This window comes from Xenopus laevis, chromosome 6L (genome assembly GCF_017654675.1).
Source record: "Xenopus laevis strain J_2021 chromosome 6L, Xenopus_laevis_v10.1, whole genome shotgun sequence".
Lineage (NCBI taxonomy): Eukaryota > Metazoa > Chordata > Amphibia > Anura > Pipidae > Xenopus > Xenopus laevis.
Genome location: NC_054381.1, coordinates 13,659,300 through 13,678,825, shown reverse-complemented (window position 1 = coordinate 13,678,825; position 19,526 = coordinate 13,659,300). Strand labels below are relative to the sequence as shown.

Below are 19,526 nucleotides of genomic sequence, written 5' to 3'. Positions count from 1 at the left end.
AAAACAGAAAGGGGCTCAATCTGTCTTGAACTTGACAAACCCACCCCCTAAAGGAGAACTAAAGCTTAACTTAAGAAGTAGCTAGAAATAGTGTACATTATGTTTTGTGCTTCTGTACCAGCCCAAGGCAACCACAGCCCTTTAGCAGTAAAGATCTGTGTCTCCAAAGATGCCCCAGTAGCTCCCCATCTTCTTTTCTGCTGATTCACTGCACATGCTCTGTGCTGCTGTCACTTACTGAGCTTAGGGACCCACTCACAATATACAGTACACATAGAATAGAAATGTCACAATATAAGGCTGATTAGTAATTAATACAGATAATTACTACATGGCAGCACAGAAACCAGTGCAATTAGCATCAGAATTTAATAATCAGCAAACCTGTAGCATCAGCTTATATTACAGGGGAAGCTCATTTTCTGCTGGATAATTAGTGACGAGCCCTAAGCTTAGCTTCTCAACAGCCAATCAGAGCCCACTGAGCATGTGAGTGTCACAGACACTTTCCAAGATGGTGACCCCCTGTGACAAGTTTGAAGTCCTGGATCATTGCTGCTATTGACAAGCTGAAACTTTAGCCTCGTGCAATAAGCTCAGTATATAAAATATGGCATTTTTAGCAACATTCATTTTTAGACTTTAGTTCTATTTTAACTAGGGATGGGCGAATTTGACCTGTTTTGTTTCACCAAAAATTCGCCGACGATGAAATGATGCCGACGCCCATTAAAGTCTATGGGCGACAACATTTTTTTTAACTGTAAACAGTTACACTGGCCATACACAGCACAATACAGCCACACATTTTGAATGTCTTCCATCCACCGTTAGAATGGAACATCCCTATATGTACTGCTCCATTATTGACTTGTTTATGAAAAATAATAAACACATTGTTAAAATGAAATGAAATGGAACATCCCATTGACTAATTTCCCCTCCACAACTGTAACCAAATTGCACTTGGTTGGATGACATGAGAATCAGGGCGTGTGTAGTTGTCACACTTGTGATGGTCTCTGAAATACAACGGCAACAAGCACAGAATTTAGGCACTCAGCTCTGAAAAATGTGCCCTTACTCCTGGACACCATTAATGGTATACAGACACGCGTCTGTATATGAAATTCGTCAGGCCGATTTGACACGTGAATGTCATAAACCTAAAACCAGAGAATTCAGGAATGCATTACTGCTCTGAGAATCATCGGAAGAACGGATGGGATGCTCTGCTAGAATGCTAACCTGAGCTTATTCACGCAAAATAACACTGGCTTACTGATAAACATGGTTATAAAACGGTTATAACTACACTTTGGCATGGTAATAGTGAGAAAACTCCCCAAATAAATGGGGAGACCAGAGGTGATCCAGGGAAGGTCAAGGAGACTCTTGAGTTGCAAGTAGTGATGGGCGTATTTATTTGCCAGGCGCGAATTCGCAGCTAATTAGCGCAATTTGCGAAACCGTCGCAAAAATTCGTAGAAAAAAAATGGACACCAAAAACGAGACGCCAACGACGTTTCGCGAGTTTTTGCCCGTTTCACGTATTTCGCGAAGCGAACGCCACAGATACTCCCATCACTAGTTGCAAGAGAAGTGTGGCCTTTCTATTAAAATGGCAGGTTCCCCTTTAAGTTATAATGTTATAAAATAGCTAATTCTAAGCCAATTGGTTTTCATTATTTCTCTTTTATAGTGTTTTAATGATTTGCCTTCTTCTTTTGACTCTTTCCAGCTTTCAAACGGGGGGTCACTGACCCCATCTAAAAAACAAATGCTCTATAAGGCTACACATGTATTATTATTATTACTACTTTTTATTACTTGTTTTTCTATTCCGGCCTCTCCTATTCATATTCCAGTCTCTTATTCAAATCAATGCCTGGTTGCTAGGGCAATGTGGACCCTAGCAACTAGATTGCTGAAGTTGCTACCAATTAAAAAGATAAATAACTAAAAAACCACAAAAAATAAAAAAGGAAAACCAATTGCAAATTGTCTCAGAATATTTTTCTCTACATCATACTAAGGGGCAGATTTATCAAGGGTCGAAGTGAAAATTAGAATTAAAAAAATTTGAATTTTGAGTTGTTTTTGTGTACTTCGACTAGGGAATAGTCCAAATTCAATTCAAATTTGAAAAAAAAAATCGAAAATTCGAATATCGAAATTTATCATGTACAGTCTTTTTAAAAATCTTAAAACTTCAACCATTCACCATCTAAAACCTGCTGAATTGCCGTTTTAGCCTATGGGGGCCTCCTAGAACCTATTTGGAGTCAATTGGACTAGAAAAATCTAAGTTTTTTCTGAAAAAACTTCGAATCGAATACGATCGAATACAATGTTATTTCAATTTGTAGGATTCGAATTCGACCGAAAGCGGCCTATTTGTCCTGCCGGGCCAGTCCGACCCTGGTGAGAAGATGTGCAGGAGGACTGGCTTTTAACAGCTGTAGCCGCATGAGGGTATTGCAACTTTACCTGCTTTTTTAAGGGCCAATGAAACCCAAAGTTTTTTATTTTGTAAGCTAATTTTACACCAATAGAGCAGGGGGGCAAACTGGGTGTTAGACATCTAACATATCACCGTGCACTCGCAACCAGGTGCATTTTGAGAATCTGTTACCACTGCAGAATGAGTATAGAATAAGCAGCCCCTTATAACACAGGTATAGGATCCGTTATCCAGGCATCTCCAAATTACAGAAAGGCGTGCTCATGGACTCCAATTAATACAAATAATCCAAATTTTTAAAAATGATTCCCTTTTTCTCTGTAATAATAAAACAGTACCTTGTACCTGATCCCAACTAATCCTTATTGGAGGCAAAACAATCCTATTGGGTGTATTTAATGTTTAAATGATTCTTTAGCAGACTTAAGGTATGGAGATCCAACCCCAGGCCCCGAGCATTCTGGATAACAGATCACATAGAAAAAAATCAGAAAAAAATCAGAAAAATCGAATGAAAAATCTGAAAAACATGAAAATTTGATTTTTTCCCACAAAGCAAATTTTCAGGAAAATGTAATAATAAATAAGCGCAAAAAAACCCAAGCGGATTTGATCGGAGTTTGTAGCAGAAAATATTGAGAAAAATTCGGACTTAATAAATAACCCCCTTAGTATGATGTAGAGATATTCTGAGACAATTTGCAATTACTTTTCATTTTTTATTATTTGTGTTTTTTGAGTTATTTGGCTTTTTATTCAGAAGTTTGCGATTTCAGCAATCTGGTTGCTAGGTTTCCAAATTACCCTAGCAACCTGATTTGAATAAGAGACTGGGATAAAAATACGAGAGGACCTAAATAGAAGTATGAGTAATAAAAAGTAGCAATGACAATAAATGTGTAGATTTACAGAGCATTTAATTTTAAGACAATGATCCCCATTTGAAAGCAGAAAATAATCTGAAAGAAAAGCGCAAATAATTTAAAAAACTATAAAAAAATAAAATAAAAAATGAAGACCAATAGAATTGACCATTGTATAACATACTAAAAGTTAACTTAAATGGGTTCAGTGTGTATTGGTTTGCTGTATGAATAGACAGTTTAGAGAGGAATGAAACCAAACTCTGGGTTAATAGAGAGAACTTTGTGTTGTTTCTAATTAGGCCATTTCTAGACCCAGAAATGGATCTCAGATTGTGCTAACACAAGTACATATTGGCACGGCCATCGATTCAGCGTTACAGCCAAACCGCACTTCATTACAATGCAAAGCCAGAAATCCAATGTGATCTATACTAATCAGTTGGAAAGCAATTTTAACTGATATGCGCTGTGCCAACAAAAGAACCCAAGGGAGAGGCCGTTACAGTCACACTTAAGTAGTCAAAACTCACGCGACTATCAACAAAACGTATCTTGTTGCGAGGGCAGAGGATGTGTTTGTGCCACAAATATCTAACCCACTCTATTTAAGTTTAGCTACGAGTGGCTGATTTATGAAATATATGCTTTTTTGAAGGAAAATGTATTTCATGCAACACAGATCTAGAGTCATAGTGTATTTCTTCAAGCTTGGTAAGTTCTGTAATGAGAATTTTTCTTCCCTACGTAGCGTTTGGCAATGATACATCTTTGTAATTCATATCGTACAGCGTTTATCAGATTTGCAGAGGCACGCTCTTTGTTGCCTCACTCTCTGAGCTGTAAGGAGTACTTTTATAGAATGATATACTTCCTATCATAAGGGGTTTGCACAATATCATTTTCAGAGGCGAGGGAGTAGAAACCAAGACTCTTGCACTGAATTACATCAAGCATTTGCATATAGAAAGAGTGGGGGAGACTTAGTTCTATATAGGACGAGTTGGTGCCTATAGTAACAGTGGGGTAATAGTCTCTGGGAAGGGAGTGTGACTGTGGGATAGCAGATATAGTAGGGAGAGATGGTGTCTATAGTAACAGTGGATAATAGTCTCTGGGAAGGGAATGTGACTGTGGGATAGCAGGTATAGTAGGGAGAGATGGTGCCTATAGTAACAGTGGATAATAGTCTCTGGGAAGGGAATGTGACTGTGGAATAGCAGGTATAGTAGGGAGAGATGGTGCCTATAGTAACAGTGGATAATAGTCTCTGGGAAGGGAGTGTGACTGTGGGATAGCAGGTATAGTAGGGAGAGATGGTGCCTATAGTAACAGTGGATAATAGTCTCTGGGAAGGGAGTGTGACTGTGGGATAACAGGTATAGTAGGGAGAGATGGTGCCTATAGTAACAGTGGATAATAGTCTCTGGGAAGGGAGTGTGACTGTGGGATAGCAGGTATAGTAGGGAGAGATGGTGCCTATAGTAACAGTGGGATAATAGTCTCTGGGAAGTGACAGTGGCTGTGGAATAGCAGGTATAGTAGCAGTGCCAAAATTGTTCTTGAAGTACATCTCACCTTAGCTCCCACAGATACTTAAAGAGTTAAAGGGTTTTACTATAGATCTTAAGCCTGCAGTTTCCATCTAATATTAGACAGCAGGGAGTGCTAGAATGTGGCATCACATAAAATATGAAGGTTGCTGGTATTTTAGAGGTTGCTAGGAACTATATCCTTACATAAGCTGAAGTGCTTCAAGTTGATGTGAGCAGTAGGCCCAGGCCCGGACTGGCAATCTGTGGGTTCTGGCAAATGCCAGAGGGGCTGCTATAAGGTCTTATTGAAAGTCAGTATTTAGTGGGCTGGTGGTGGCTAATTGGGCCTCTATGTGGGCTGATTGGGCCTCTGTGTACCTGAAATGCCAGGGCCTATTTTAAATCTCAGTCCGGACCTGAGTAGGCCCTATGTAATTGGATGTCCTTACTTTGCAGGTCTACTTAGAAAGCATCTCATGATAGGCCTGGATCCCCAACCTTTTGAGCCCGTGAGCAACATTCAGAAGTAAAAGGAGTTGGGGAGCAACACTAGCATGAAAAATGTTCTTGGGGTGCCAAATAAGGGCTGTGATTGGCCATTTGGTAGCCCCTATGTGGGTTGTCAACCTACATTGAGACTCTGTTTGTCAGTGCATCTGGTATTTATACAACCAAAACTTGTCTCCAAGCCTGGAATTCAAAAATAAACACCTGCTTTGAGGCCACTGGGAGCAACATCCAAGGGGTTGGAGAGCGACATGTTACTCACGAGCTACTGATTGGGGATCACTGTGATAGGGGGTAGCTACAAACAAGGACATGGCTGGGTAAGCATGCACTAAGTAGGGGTATAATTCATACTGAGTGGAAAGATAGAATAGATACAGTAGTTTAGAGATACTTCATTTTTACTGGAATGTTTGAACAAAAACTGAAAAAAATCTGAGTTGTGTACAAATACAGTATATATATAAATGTTGCTATTCAAGGTTTGAATAAATAATCCCTAATGTTTAAGGGGTTACCAGTATAATATATTCAGCAAAGGATATACTGTACAGTATATATGAGAACAATAAATTGACAGAGGAAAAGTGGGAGAATATATTTATGAGAGATGGGAAATATTTGAAACAAACATATTCTATTACTATTATTTTTATAGATCTGTTCATAAAATGCTACATTTGACTTCAGTCCGTCTCTGGAGTATTATAAGAAATACCTAACAGATTTTTTCCTAAAGACAAACTAAACCCTCTTTATGAGCACACTATGGATAGCAGATAACAGATATGGGAAATCTTGACTGTGATAAGTACAAACTGTAGTTACTTCAATGATAACACACACAGTAATGTGAATTCTGTATCTTTTAATATTATACCATTGGTTTAGAATGGGAGTTGAAGAGACAGACTTGTTCAATGGAAGACCCAACAACCAAGAGCAGGACTTGCTGTGGTCAAGTGCCAGGAGAGTTAGGTGAGGGCAGTACAAAGTGCTGAAGAGTCCATAAAAGCTACTAGCAAAGAGATACAGCATCTAAAGAGCAGATAATGAAACATCTAAACTCACATCCTTCTACACCAGTGATTCCCAACCAGTGGCTCATGAGTAACATGTTGCTCCCCAACTCCTTGGATGTTGCTCTCAGTGGTCTCAAAGCAGCTGCTTATTTTTGAATTCCAGGCTTGGAGGCAAGTTTTGGTTGTATAAAAACAGGTTTATGGCCAAACAGATTCTCCTGTAGGCTGCCAGTCCACATAGGGGCTACCAAATAGCCAATCATATCCTTTATTAGGCACCTCAAGGACATGTTTCATGCTTGTGTTGCTCCCCAACACTTTTTTACATTTGAATGTGGCTCACGGGTAAAAAAGATTGGGGTTCCCTGTTTTAAAATATATGACCAAAAGTACGAGGACACCTGTCTGTCCAACATTCCAAAACCAAAGGAATTAATACGGAATGTGTCCTCTCTTTGCTGCCTCTACACGTCTGGGAAGGCTTTCCAATAGTGATGGGTGAATAAATTCGCCAGGCACGAATTCACTGCGAATCTCTCGCGAAAATTCGCTGGTGAAAATTCAATTTTTTTTTTCGTGAAAATGTTCGAAATGCTAGATTTTTTTCGTGAAAAGGTTTGAATTGCTAGATTTTGTGTGAAAACGTCTGAATTTCACTAATTGTTCGTGAAAACGTCCGAATTTTCAACTTTCCACTTTCACGACACAAATTTTTCGGCATTTCGCGAATTTTGCAGGAAATTCGTGAATTTTTCGGCAAAGCGAAACGGGAGAGATTCACCCTTCATTACTTTCCAATAGATAGTGGAACATTGTGGTGGGATTTGTTTCCATTTATATGTAAGAGGTCGGGCTGTTACAGGGGTTCAGTGAGGTTGAAGTCAGGGTTCTGTGAAGGCCAGTCAGGTTTTCCCACTTTCATCTCAGCAACCCCATTCTATATGGACCTATTGTGCTGAAACAGGAAAGTGCCTTCCCCCAAATTGTTTCAGGTGAAGGGGCACGCTCCCGAAACATGACCGAATAAATGTGCAGGGGTTCTCTCCGCTACACTGGCTTTTGTTGTTTGGTATCTTTTCTATTTGAGGCATATTGGGAGAGGCGCCGACCCCTCCAACCAAACACAAGCCATTCCTACATTGGAGAAGACTGGGGAAAGAGGATATATTGTACTTCCCCCAAATTGTTGCCACAAAGTAGGAAGCATGGAATTGTCGAGATGTACTGACAGCTGCAATGATGGCCTTGACTTTAATAGGCAATTCCAATTATTAAAAGGGGGTGCCCACATACTTTTGACCCTGCAATTCTTGACACAATGGGGCAGATTTATCTGAAGTTGCAAATTTTTCTCTCACAGATTAGGTTTTTTTCCATATCTAAGTTTTCTAGAGCCTTCTCAACTGAAAAAAACAGGAGCTTAAACCTGTAGGAGAAATATACTAAAGCCATCCTAATATTGTAGGCAGCAGTTTTAAAAAAGCCCCTTTATTGGAGAGCCTTATAGTTCTGCTACAGTCCCTGTCTGGGTTTCTAATAAGGGGTGGGCGTGTCCTAACAGTCCCTGCCAGAAGTACTGTAGGAGGGGGGCAGCCAATTACAGCCCTGCAGTCACCAAGCAAAGGCAGACTTCAGTTCGCTATCAGGTCAGCCTAGCTGCTGACTGGTTCTTAACCTACATTGCAGTGTGCTGAGTGCCATTGGCTGCCCTCCACAGCCTGGGAAAGGAGGCAGCAGGAAGTGGAGTAGATGGGCGGGACTAGTAGGGTTTTTTGCAGAAATTTTCAATAAAGTAACCAAAACACCCCTTTTTTTTAGCATATTCCTTCTATATTTAAAAGAGTATAATACACTGGTACATTCTTGTTTTTTTATATAATATCTCCTTTAAATGCTGACAATTCTTGATTCATTCTAGCATAACAATCTAAGCCCAACCCTAGAATGCAGGAAAATGTCTTCTTTTACGCTCAAGAAAATTCAAGCGACGCATTATAAATACTAGAGTGGAAAAAGTTGCGTCTAACTTTCTGATTTTTCTCACATGTACAGTTCAGCAACAACAAAAGAGAAGAGTTCTTGAATTTTGAAGACCCCGGCCCTTATGTGCATGAAACGCGTCAGGCGATGCTTTTTTAAATGGATTCTATAAATATTACGTGACATCGGTCTTAGTGCTTTGGAATGCGAGAGCTGACTTTATGGGACAAAGCAGTTCTACTCTCTACAATCCAGCAGCTCCCAATCTCCAGATGAGATGTTTGTCTGCCCTCTGATCATTGTTTGTATAACAGTTTAAAAGGCATCATCAGTCAAGCGGAGTCATTTAAGTAATTCCATTAAGCTGCCAGTGCTAGCAGTGCCAATAAGCAATCATGGCAATACTCTAATGAACCCTTCATGCGGGTTAATTCACATTAAGAAAACCGGGGGGGGGAAAAACCAAAAATGCCACTGCAGTAGGAAATGCTGTATTTTTTTTTATATAGATCAGGCAGAGGTGTACATCTACATCATGCCCTGGGCCCCCCACCAAAAATCTTTGGAGGGGCCCACTGCGCCTATGCAATAGGAACCCACACCCTTCCCTGGCCCTGCTCCCCCACCACTTGACATGGCAGCTTGCATTTAGGTAGGAGAGCGGCTGGGGCCAGGGTCACAAGTGGGGTAGGAGGCTGGGTACTACGTTTTTTACAACTGTAGAGGAAACAGTCCCTGTGGTCAACAAGGGGCTCAGCCCCGATTCCTCTATCGTTATGTACAGTTTATACAGTAAATCAGCTGCATTCTCACTTGAGAACATGTACTTCTTTATCAGACTTTGATATGTGCTCTGTTTCCACTAACCATGCCTGACTTTAGAAAGGGGTGCCTTCTCCCCACCAAGATTAGACTATAAATCTGATATCCCACATGGCTAAATTACAAGGATATGGTGACATTCAGGTTGAAATACGGTCCTGGCAATAGACAAAACAAAGCAAGGCCAAATACACAGAACTGTGGCCCCAGTGCAACATTTGACCAAACCCATTGATTATCAGCAAGAAACGATGATCCCAGGTTCTTAAAATTGTCTTATGTGGGAACTGTCACTGTTTAATCTCTGCATGTCGGCTTGTGCATTGGACCCTTCACACCAGTGATGTGCAGGTTGACCCAAAACACACAGGTTGACCACCGGTTGGGGAGGGTTTGGGTTGAAATTTGGCCAACCATTGGGAGTTAGGATTAAGTGCGGGTCAGATTGGGAAATTACACTCCTCTGCTCCAGAAGATTCGCTGTCTTGGAACCAGAGACAGAGAAGTGAACTAGAGAACGAAAAATCACTGGAACGGGTTGGGTGTGGGTCCTACTATAGCAACATTTTGCAGGTTATGGTCGAGTGCAGGTTAAGGTCTTGCAGGTTAGGGTAGGGTGTGGGTTGAGTTTTTCCTGCCCCCACATCAGTACTTCAAACTTCCAGGGTCTTCTGAGGCCTTGGCCACAGCCCATGCCACAACTACAGTTATGTCCCTGACACTCAGGTTCACTGAGCAGTAATTTGGCAACTTTTTGCTCTACCCCAGTCATGGCAATATAGTCCCACCTCCCACTGCCTAATTAGAGCTCCTACTTAAGCACCCTTGACAAAAATGGTTTCTTGTTGAGGATGTTGAGTTATACTGCGACAACCACAGGCCCTCTCAGCAATAAACAGTAACTTAATTAACATCCAAATACATTCATTATTGCTCTATAAACAGAAACCAACAGTGTAACTCAACATGTAGTAAGCAGCCAACTGAATACTCGAAGGTCCTAATTTAGTGATGGTTGATCAGCAGCAACGTGTTGTATCACTTGCCTTTGGTCAGAATGATAATGAGTAATACAGTATTGGCCCTCCAAGTCAACATAGCTGACAATGAAGTTGTCCAAGTCTTAGTGTTCTTGCTACGGCGAGCATGCTGACAGATAAGGCCTCTTTAAGATTAACTCCTTCCGCTGGGTGCCTTGAGATCTGACCTCCATACAGCACCCCCAAGCATGGTTATTTAATTCTCCATTTCTCGTTGAACTTACATTATGTGAAGCTCACCTTAGGCCGGGAATGTCTCATGGCCTATTGCCTGTCATGGGAAGCACAGCACCAGCCGCAGGGTGAACATCCCTCCTATAAAGTGATTAAATATGCATCCCATCATATTCCCACAGACGGCACAAAGGCTATAACATATCCCACATATGCACCAAGATGTTCAAAGCTGGGTTCAGATGTTTCTCATGTACAAAATGATTATTCCCAGGGCATTCTGGGAAGTGTAGTTTAGCAATAGTAAGCAAGTCAGAATGTCGAGATCTCTGAAGCAGCACCGTGCTCTAACCTTGCTGTATATGAATGTGACTATGAACAAAATGAAGAATTATTCGGCAGGGTAAAACACCACCACTATATATAAGTATAAAAACTTAACTAGATATGATAACATTAAAAGGTAAACTTAGTACCACTAATTGTGTAATACAGGGCACCCAAGCTGAAATTCACAAACTCGTTCACAGTAGCGCAACTAGAGGGGGTTGGGTCCTGGTGCAGCCGGGCCCCGCCCCCTCCGTACGGCCACATTTTCAGTGGCGCACGGGCTCTTGGGGGGCCCTGGGGGGGTCCCGCTCGCACCCCCTGCTCCCCCGGTAGTTCTGCCACTGCTCATTCATTATTAATACCATATCAAGGTGGCCCAGCTCTGTGGCTGGAAGGTAAATTGGGCTCATCCAATCATTTTCTTACATTTGGGTCAGGGCAGACCGTTAAGGAAAGTCCAATACATGGACCAATAATCTGGAGACCTGGAGGGACCACGTCAACATCATATATATATATATATAAAGGGGTGGTTCACCTTTTTTAACTTTTAGGATGTTATAGAATGGCTAATTCTAAGCAACTTTCCAACAGGCCTTCATTTTTTTTCTTGTTTTTTAATTATTTGCTTTCTTCTGATTATTTTCAGCTTCCAAATGGGGGGGTCACTAACCCCATCTAAAAACAAATGCTTGTCTTTTTTTATTCAGACCCTCTCCTATTCATATTCCAGTCTCTTATTCAAATCGGTGCATGGTTTCTAGGGTGATTTTGACCCTAGCCACCAGATTTGCTGAAATTCCAAACTGGAGAGATGCTGAATAAAAAGCTAAATAACTCAGAAACCACAAATAAAAATAAAAGCCAATTGCAAATAGTCTCAGAATATCACTCTCTGCACATACTAAAAGTTAATTTAAAGGTGAACAACCCTTTTAAGTCAGACCACCTGCTTAAATAAGATCATGTTGGATCCAACGCTTGCATTCCAACCCTCATTGGAAGGCAGGACATGAGACTGGACCAATCAGTGTAGAGACATCTAGTTTAGGCTGTTACGGCTGTGCTGATTGTGCTGATTCCACCACTACCAATGACTTTTCCTGCAATCTAAAGTGACCCCTGAAAGGTGGCTCTATCCCAGGTAATACAAACAAGGCAGGAGAACAATTCAGCAGTATTTTATCTTTAACCAAAATAGGAGGGGCGGGGGATTCATATAATTTTCACAATATTGCCTAAAAAGCCAAAATCACACTTAAAATGCGTTATAACAGCTTCCACAGTTTTCTGTGCCTAAGGCAACTCCAGGAATGAAAAGGTTAACAGTACTGCCAGCTTCAGCGCTGGTTCCGAGCCTTCTTACTGGAAAGTGCTGTCTCTGTGCACAATAATATCTCCTATTTCTAGGGATCCTTTCCATGATTAAAATTCTCTTGTTTCCGTCGGCCCTTAGATGGCATTTTGACACCACATAATGCAAAGGCAGCCCCTGCAGCTGCAGCAGCTTATCAGCGCACTCAATAATGCATCTGTGGCAGTCTAATTGCATTCTGCATCACCCGAAGGAAGGAGAGGGCGAAAAATAAAATGGAATAGTACATTGGCCCAGGAAGCATGGACTGCAAGCTCTTCATCTTATCTCAGCATTCCACTGACTCTACAGCAATGATCAATGCTCTACAGAGCGAGGATTCTAACCCTTTCAGTGCTAGAGAACAGCAGGTTCAGTAAGGGAGAGAGAGATACAGCAATGAACTGGTTAAACCAAAAAAAGAGGGAGAGAGAGATGCAACTTTGGTTCCTACCTTGGGTCCCTTGGTGGGAGGACACCTCACATTGTTGGAGGCACCAGCTGTTTGATTCATTCTGAACTTTCTTCCCCGGGGCTAGAAGTGTCCCCCCTCGATTCTCTCTGATCTTCACAAAGGGACGGCTTCACTTTTCGGCTGCTCCCAGTCGGCGCACCAAGAAGTTGTTGTGGTCCCAGGAAGAAGACAGCAGTCCTTGGGAAGGTCTTGCAATGAGAAGGAGAGATCAGGCTGAAGCCTCCTCTGACTGTGAAGAGCTTAGTGACCAGGGGAGGAATTAAACTGAACACTCACATACAGACACACATCTGCAGATACTGCGTAGTTCAACACAATAGAACAAGGAACTGGCATGGGATGAGCAGAAGTGCAAGGCTGAAGCTGCTGCTTGTGTTGCACTGTAACTGAATCTCTCCAGGATCAGCTCAGTCTCTCTCTCTTTTGCTCAACTTCTCAGGCTGTCTCTTTATCTTCAGCAACTTCTCTCATCCTTAGATTTCTTAATTTTTATTTTGTGATCCAGGCTGCTTTTCCACCACCTGTTGGACAGTCTCTTGTCTTCCCCCCAAGTTCCAGAACCGTCTCCACAATGCACTTTCCAGGCTGTCTCTTGCTCTGACAGTCAGTTTATGTGCCTCTGGCTGTTGCACCCCGTTCTCAGCTGTTTATTGCATCCTTTATTGCACCTCTTTTGTTCAACTGTCAGCCTGTCATTTGCACCTTTATTTTATTTTTTTGTAACTACAGCCCTGTCGTTCCCTGATGTCTCTTGTTCACCTGTCAAGCTGTTCTGCTCCTCTTTGAATGGGTTGTGTTTAGTGATCTGTTAACAGTAGAGAGTCTCTAACGTTACCCCCAATCATGCAGCCTCCCCCCTCTCTCCTGATTCAGGCAAGTTTAACCTTACAGCTATTGCTTCCTCCCAGGCAGAGATCCCTACTCCGCTCCCCCAGTTCAACCAGTGATTGGAGACTGTCTCATCCGCTCTTTGCCTGCCTTCAGCCCTCAACCTCTAGGATTTCATCTGCAACTCTCGCTCTTTTCCCTGGATTTCTCTCTCATTCCCTTTATTTATTTTTTTGATCATTAAAAATAAAGTTAAAGGGAAACTAATTCTGCATGGCAATTTCCCAGCCTGATGGATTAGATTTCTGCCCATTCCAACTCAGTTATAAATAGAGAGATACTTTATTGATACTGTGTTCTGTTACACTCTCTCTCCTGCCTCATAACTCCCAGAGTTTTATGATCCATCTGCTTTGTCTTCAGGCTCCATTTTCAATTACAATATATATATAGTCACCTCACAAACAAATCGCTTTATAAATTTAAAAAAAAAATCCCTATATAAACCCCTATATAACCCCTATATAAACTATATATATTTTCAATTACAATATATATATATAGTCACCTCACAAACAAATCGCTTTATAAATGTAAAAAAAAAATCCCTATATAAACTATATAAAAATGATCTATAAACTGCTAAACATTTTTACAGATACAACCGGTAAGGAAAGGGTTAACTTTTTTTTTTTTTTTAATACACAAGCACCCACACACACACATTCCAGAGGCTGAATGATTTTGTAGCAATGGGGTTAATCACAGATAAAATACTGATTATAGCCTAATAAATATTGATATAGATGCAGCTGTTGGGAAAGGGTTAGCTTCTTTTTTAGTATAGGCATACCAGAAATAGTCTGTCTGATTTGGTAGCAATGGGGTTAAACACAGATTAGAAAATTAATCTCTAACCTGCTAAGCATTGTTACAGCTGCAGGTGGAGGGGGAAGGGTTAACTTTTTTTGAGTATAGTCACCCCGAGTATACTTGACTGGCTTATGTGGTAGCAATGGGGTTAAATACAGATTAGAAAATTGATCTCTAACCTGCTAAGCATTGTTACAGCTGCAGGTGGAAGGGAAAGGGTTAACTTCTTTTTCTCAGTATTGGCATCCCAAGTATACTTGGTTGTCTGATTTAGTAGCAATGGGGTTAAAAACAGATTAGAAAATCAATCTCTTATCTGCTAAACATTGTTACAGCTGCAGGTGGAAGGGAAAGGGTTAACTTTTTTTGAGTATAGTCACCAGAGTATACTTGGTTGGCTGATTTAGTAGCAATGGGGTTAAATACAGATTAGAAAGTTGATCTCTAACCTGCTAAACATTGTTACAGCTGCAGGTGCAAGGGAAAGGGTTAACCTTTTTTTCAGTATTGGCATCCCAGAAATAGGCTGTCTGATTTGGTAGCAATAGGGTTAAACATCGATTATTAAATGAATCTATAACCTTCTCAAGATTGTTACAGATGCAGCTGGTAGGGAAGGGGTTCATTTTTTTCAGCGTATAGCCATACCAAGTAGGCTGGTTGATTTGGGAGAAATGGGGTTAAACACAGGCCCCTTTAACACTTTCTGGTAAAGAACTAGAAACAGTTTCTAGGAGAACATCTATGAGCTGTAAGCGAAGGGACTGAGCTGATGCGGCGCCTCTTGACACAGGCCTGCTCTGGAACATGACATGGTGCTAGGGTTACGTCCTGGCCTGGCCAGTAAAAATTATGGTTGATCCCAATGTTATTAATTAATGTTGGGGGTTTTTTCGGAAAAGGTGGCAACCCTACACGGTGCAAGATATACCCACAATTCAACTGATTGTATTAATGGAGTTGATGTATTTCCCTGTGTCTCTTGGTGTTATACCAATTTTTACTGGGAATTTACAGATAGGACGAGCTCTCCACCAATCAGCAGGGTGTTCATATATGCGTGTGCCATTTAACCCTTTACAATCCTTCTTCCTTCTGACATGCACTAATTTAATCCCTTTGTGTAGAGCGGGGATAATCATCTTCGGGAGGCAAATTTGGCGACCCCTCTTCATTCTGACATGCTATTAGAGTGCGAATGACGGAGACCTATACAGTACTTTAAAGGGGACCTGTCACTTTAAGAAATAATTCCAAATCCTGTTTTATCATGTCAGTCAAGCAAAATAAACTTCACTTGCACTATATATATATATATATATATGATTTAAATCTCGTTTTTTTTTAGTCTTTAAATTCACAATCACATCAAGCTGGCAGCAGCCATTTTGTGGACCCTGTTATTAGGACAAACTTTGTGTCATGCCAAAATCTTGTTTATGCGCCAGAATGGGGCACCTGATACCCATGCGCTGATCACACAATTAGATAATGAGGAGGGAGGGGGAATGTAAGGAGGGCAGTGACACCTAGAAAGTGCAGAACGGAAAGTGAAAGTAATTGCCTGCCCCGCCTTTATGCCTAATGCTTAGAGGCGGGGCAGGCAATATATGATTGACAGCTGAGCTATATAACAGCACAACTACTTTGGCAGTGAAAGTGTCATGTTCAGCACAATGGGTTTGGGCAGGTTCGCTGATGAAAACAAAAAAGTACATTACTTCCCAGCAGTCAGGTACCTATAGTACAGGTATGGGATCTGTTACCTGTGAAACCCATTATCCAGAAAGCTCAGAATTACGGAAAAGCCTTCACCCATTTTATCCAATTAATCTAAATATTTAAAAATGATTTCCCTTTAATTTCCCTAAAAAATAATTTCCCTAAAACAGTAGCTTGTACTTGATCCCAGCTAAAATATAATTAAACCTTATTGGAAGCAAAACCAGCCTATTGGGTTTATTTAATGTTTACATGATTTTCTAGTAGATTTAAGGTATAAAGATCCTAATTAGGGGAACATCCGTTATCCAGAAAACCCCATAACAGGTCCCATACCTGTACTGTATTTACACCTGGGCTATGGAGACACAGTTTGACTTTCCAGTAATTCTGATTCTTTGATAGACAAGTCAACCCCATTGAAGATCTGTTGTGTGTTGTTGTTGCAACTACATTCTGCTTCAGAGAGTCTCCAGTGTAAGCAATTTCATTGGAAATAATCCGATCTAATTTATATTTCCTTCTCGATTGCGGCTGCAAATCTAATAATATCAGGGAGGCAGTAATTCTCCAACTGTATAAATTTGTCAATTTTGTCGAAATCAATGGGCCTGGCGGATTCGCACCAACGCGCTTGTTATTTATTACCTGAAAGTGACAAATGGACCAGCAGCTACTGGAGATTTACAGGAATTCTTGTTGTGTGCTTTTAACTTTTGTTTAGTTCATTGGTTTAGCTTCTCACATGCATTAGAAATAAGATGTGAATGTGCTAAGACAATAATGAGTCCAATAATACAGAATTGTGATGGGCCAGGGGTGCAGGGGGTGCGACCCCTTGAGGCAACAATGCCAGTGGTCCCTGGACCTCCAGTCCAACGCTGGATTATATAATGAGAGGGAACACATGTCTAGTTTTGCTTTGCCGCGAATTTCACGAATTTCCCACGAAACGAGCGAAATTGTCACCGGTGTCAAGATCGTCATTTTGCAAATTTTTCACCTAGGTTGATGCCGGCGCTCATTAAAGTCAATGGCCGTCGTCGCCAGTGCGGAAAATTCACCGCAAATTTGAGCGGGGCGAATAAATTTGCCCATCACTAAACATGACTCTTCCTCTTCAGTCTCCACCTAGTACCAGGGGTGGATATACTGGGGACCGGAAGTATAAAACCTCCCTCAGCTTGAAACTTGGGAGGAACAGGGACCTCATGAATGAGGTAGTGATAGTGGGTAGTAGTTTCTGTCAAAGCATGGTCATGGGAGTTGTACATTAAAGGAGAACTAAACCCCCTTGCTATTAAAAATCGCTACCCCTACCCTACATAGCCCCCCTCCATTCTCCCCCCAGCCTAGGTGCTACCTCCTGTAATCACCCCAATTCTTTACTTTACTCTCCTTGCAGAGTCAGCGCAGCAGAACTCACGGGCGCCATCTTCTGGCTCTTCGTTCTTCTTCAGGTCATCTTCCTTCCCTTCGGCAATTACCATCACTTATGGCGCATGTGCAGTTTTTGTCAGGAACTGTAAAATTGCTCCAAATGCGCATGCGCTGATGCTCCACTCAATTCCCGAAGAAGAACAAAGAGGGGAAGATGCTGCCCTGACTCTGCAAGGAGAGTAAAATAAAGATTTAGGGGCAATTACAAGATGTAACACCTATGCTGGGGGGGGAGCAGAGAGGGGGTGTAGGGTAGGGGGTAGCGATTTTTAATAGCAATGGGGTTTAGTTCTCCTTTTAACAGGTCAACAGAAAGAGAAGTATTGGGTTGCAAAGTCTTGAATGCGAGCGTGTGAGGAGGTAATGAGAGAAGAGTTGAGTAGCAGGTCAGTAGAGGAGCGTAGTAAGAGGTTGGGTGAGTATGTAGAGATACGTTCAGAGATGTCGCGTGGGACAGAGTTATGAAGTGCTTTGAATGTCAGGGTCATTAATTTAAATTGTATTCTGAAAGGTAGCTGAAACCAATGTAGGGATATAAAGTAGTGCAGAGATCAGTAACTAGGGGCAGCCAGAGAGAAGAGGTGGGTGCTTGGTGCCCCTTTACCTTTGTGCCCAAGGCACGTGCCTCTTCTGCCAACCCAAGTTCCAGCCCTGTTGACACGTGATCTTTTAACTTTGAAGGATTTCCAGAGTCAGACTGGGGAAATCTTGGCCCACCGGGGCTGCCGCATTAGGAGCCTGCACATCCCCCTGGGCCCCCAGCCGCAAACGTATCTGGTGTGAAAAAGACTTTGCTTCTTGGTGCTGGAGGTCTTTGTGCTGGAGGAACTCCAGAGCCTGTTTGATGAGTGGCTGCTTACAACTAGAAAGTGCTTTTTTGGCTCTTATAAGGGAACCTTTAGTCGATAAATCCAAAATTGTAGACACTGTGTCTACAGAGGAAGGTTCCACTTTGACCTTTGGAACACTCCAGTGGGCTGAAAGGGCCAGGGCTGTGAATGTGGCTTCTCAGTAGCTTAACCTGCCAGTCTATAGGTAAGAAGTACTGACAAGAAGGCTTCCCGCTGCCATCTCATGCACATCATGTCTGTCTCCAACGAGTTCCATTGACTTTTATATTCAGCGTCTGCATCAATCTGACCTCCCTAACGAACAGCGAGATTGAAGATGCTCCTGAGTGGGTTTTTTTTTCACCCTGTGCATATTTAATGACATGTGTGAGCGTCATCTCAGAAATCACATTGCAAAGGCAATTTCTTCAGAACTCCACAATTCTTCCAAGTTTTGAACCATCTCAGGAACTTTGATCCTTACTGCCATTGTGATGGATTTGGGGACCGAAAGTGCAGTTTAAGTAAGCAAACCAATCTTCTCTTGGGTTTACTGAATGGAATTGGATCTCCACGGCCAACGTCTGCTGGGAATTGGTACTGACAGAAGGATACAGAATTTCTCAATAGCAGAAAAATTCAATTATTCTAAGGCATTTCTCGCTTTAATTAGTTTAATCACCCATTTGTACAATGATAAAAAAAGACTAGACTCGTTTCCTCTTTAGATTAAGCTTTATACAGAAAAAAATCACAAGAATAAGAGCCGTGGAGCAGAACTGATGGCAGCATGAATATTCAATTGTTGGTTTCCAAACAAGCAGATCCTTCACTGATATGCCCGCCTCGAGGCAAATAAAAAAAAATGGAGAAAATAACACAAAGCCTGTAGTGATGTGCGGGTCGGGTTTTTCCCGACCATCACCGACCCTAACCCTCCCTCAGCCCGCGCCCACTCACATCCGACTTCTTCTTCTGGGTTCCTTTTATAGACCAGTGCCGCCCCACCCCCCTGGTGATGTCACAAAATCGGCGGGGCAAGCAGGTGCGCGGCTATAAAGCCAGAAGCCGGCATTTGAAGGTGGTGAAAAGGAGTGCAAGGTCAGCCCAAACCCGTCGACCCGCGGGTAAACCCACGTGTCCGCGGCTATCAGGTCAGCCTGCACATCACTAAAAGCCTGCTCGGCACCGACAGAAAGATGTTGTCCCTTTCCACCATGGGTTGAAGGGCAACTGCCCCAGCCCCCACACACCACTGTCCTTCATT

General features: G+C 41.9%; 1 protein-coding gene across 1 annotated transcript in view; it reads right to left on the bottom strand.

The window, feature by feature from the left end:
- LOC108718466 (dipeptidyl aminopeptidase-like protein 6) overlaps window positions 1-12,796 on the bottom strand; it is an 883,060-nt gene extending 870,264 nt beyond the window's left edge. The window contains exon 1 of the mRNA XM_041565794.1: window positions 12,546-12,796. Coding sequence (XP_041421728.1) covers window positions 12,546-12,605 — 60 coding nt within the window. The 5' untranslated portion in view covers window positions 12,606-12,796. The remainder of the gene's footprint in view (window positions 1-12,545) is intronic.
- Between the last annotated feature and the right edge of the window lie 6,730 nt (window positions 12,797-19,526).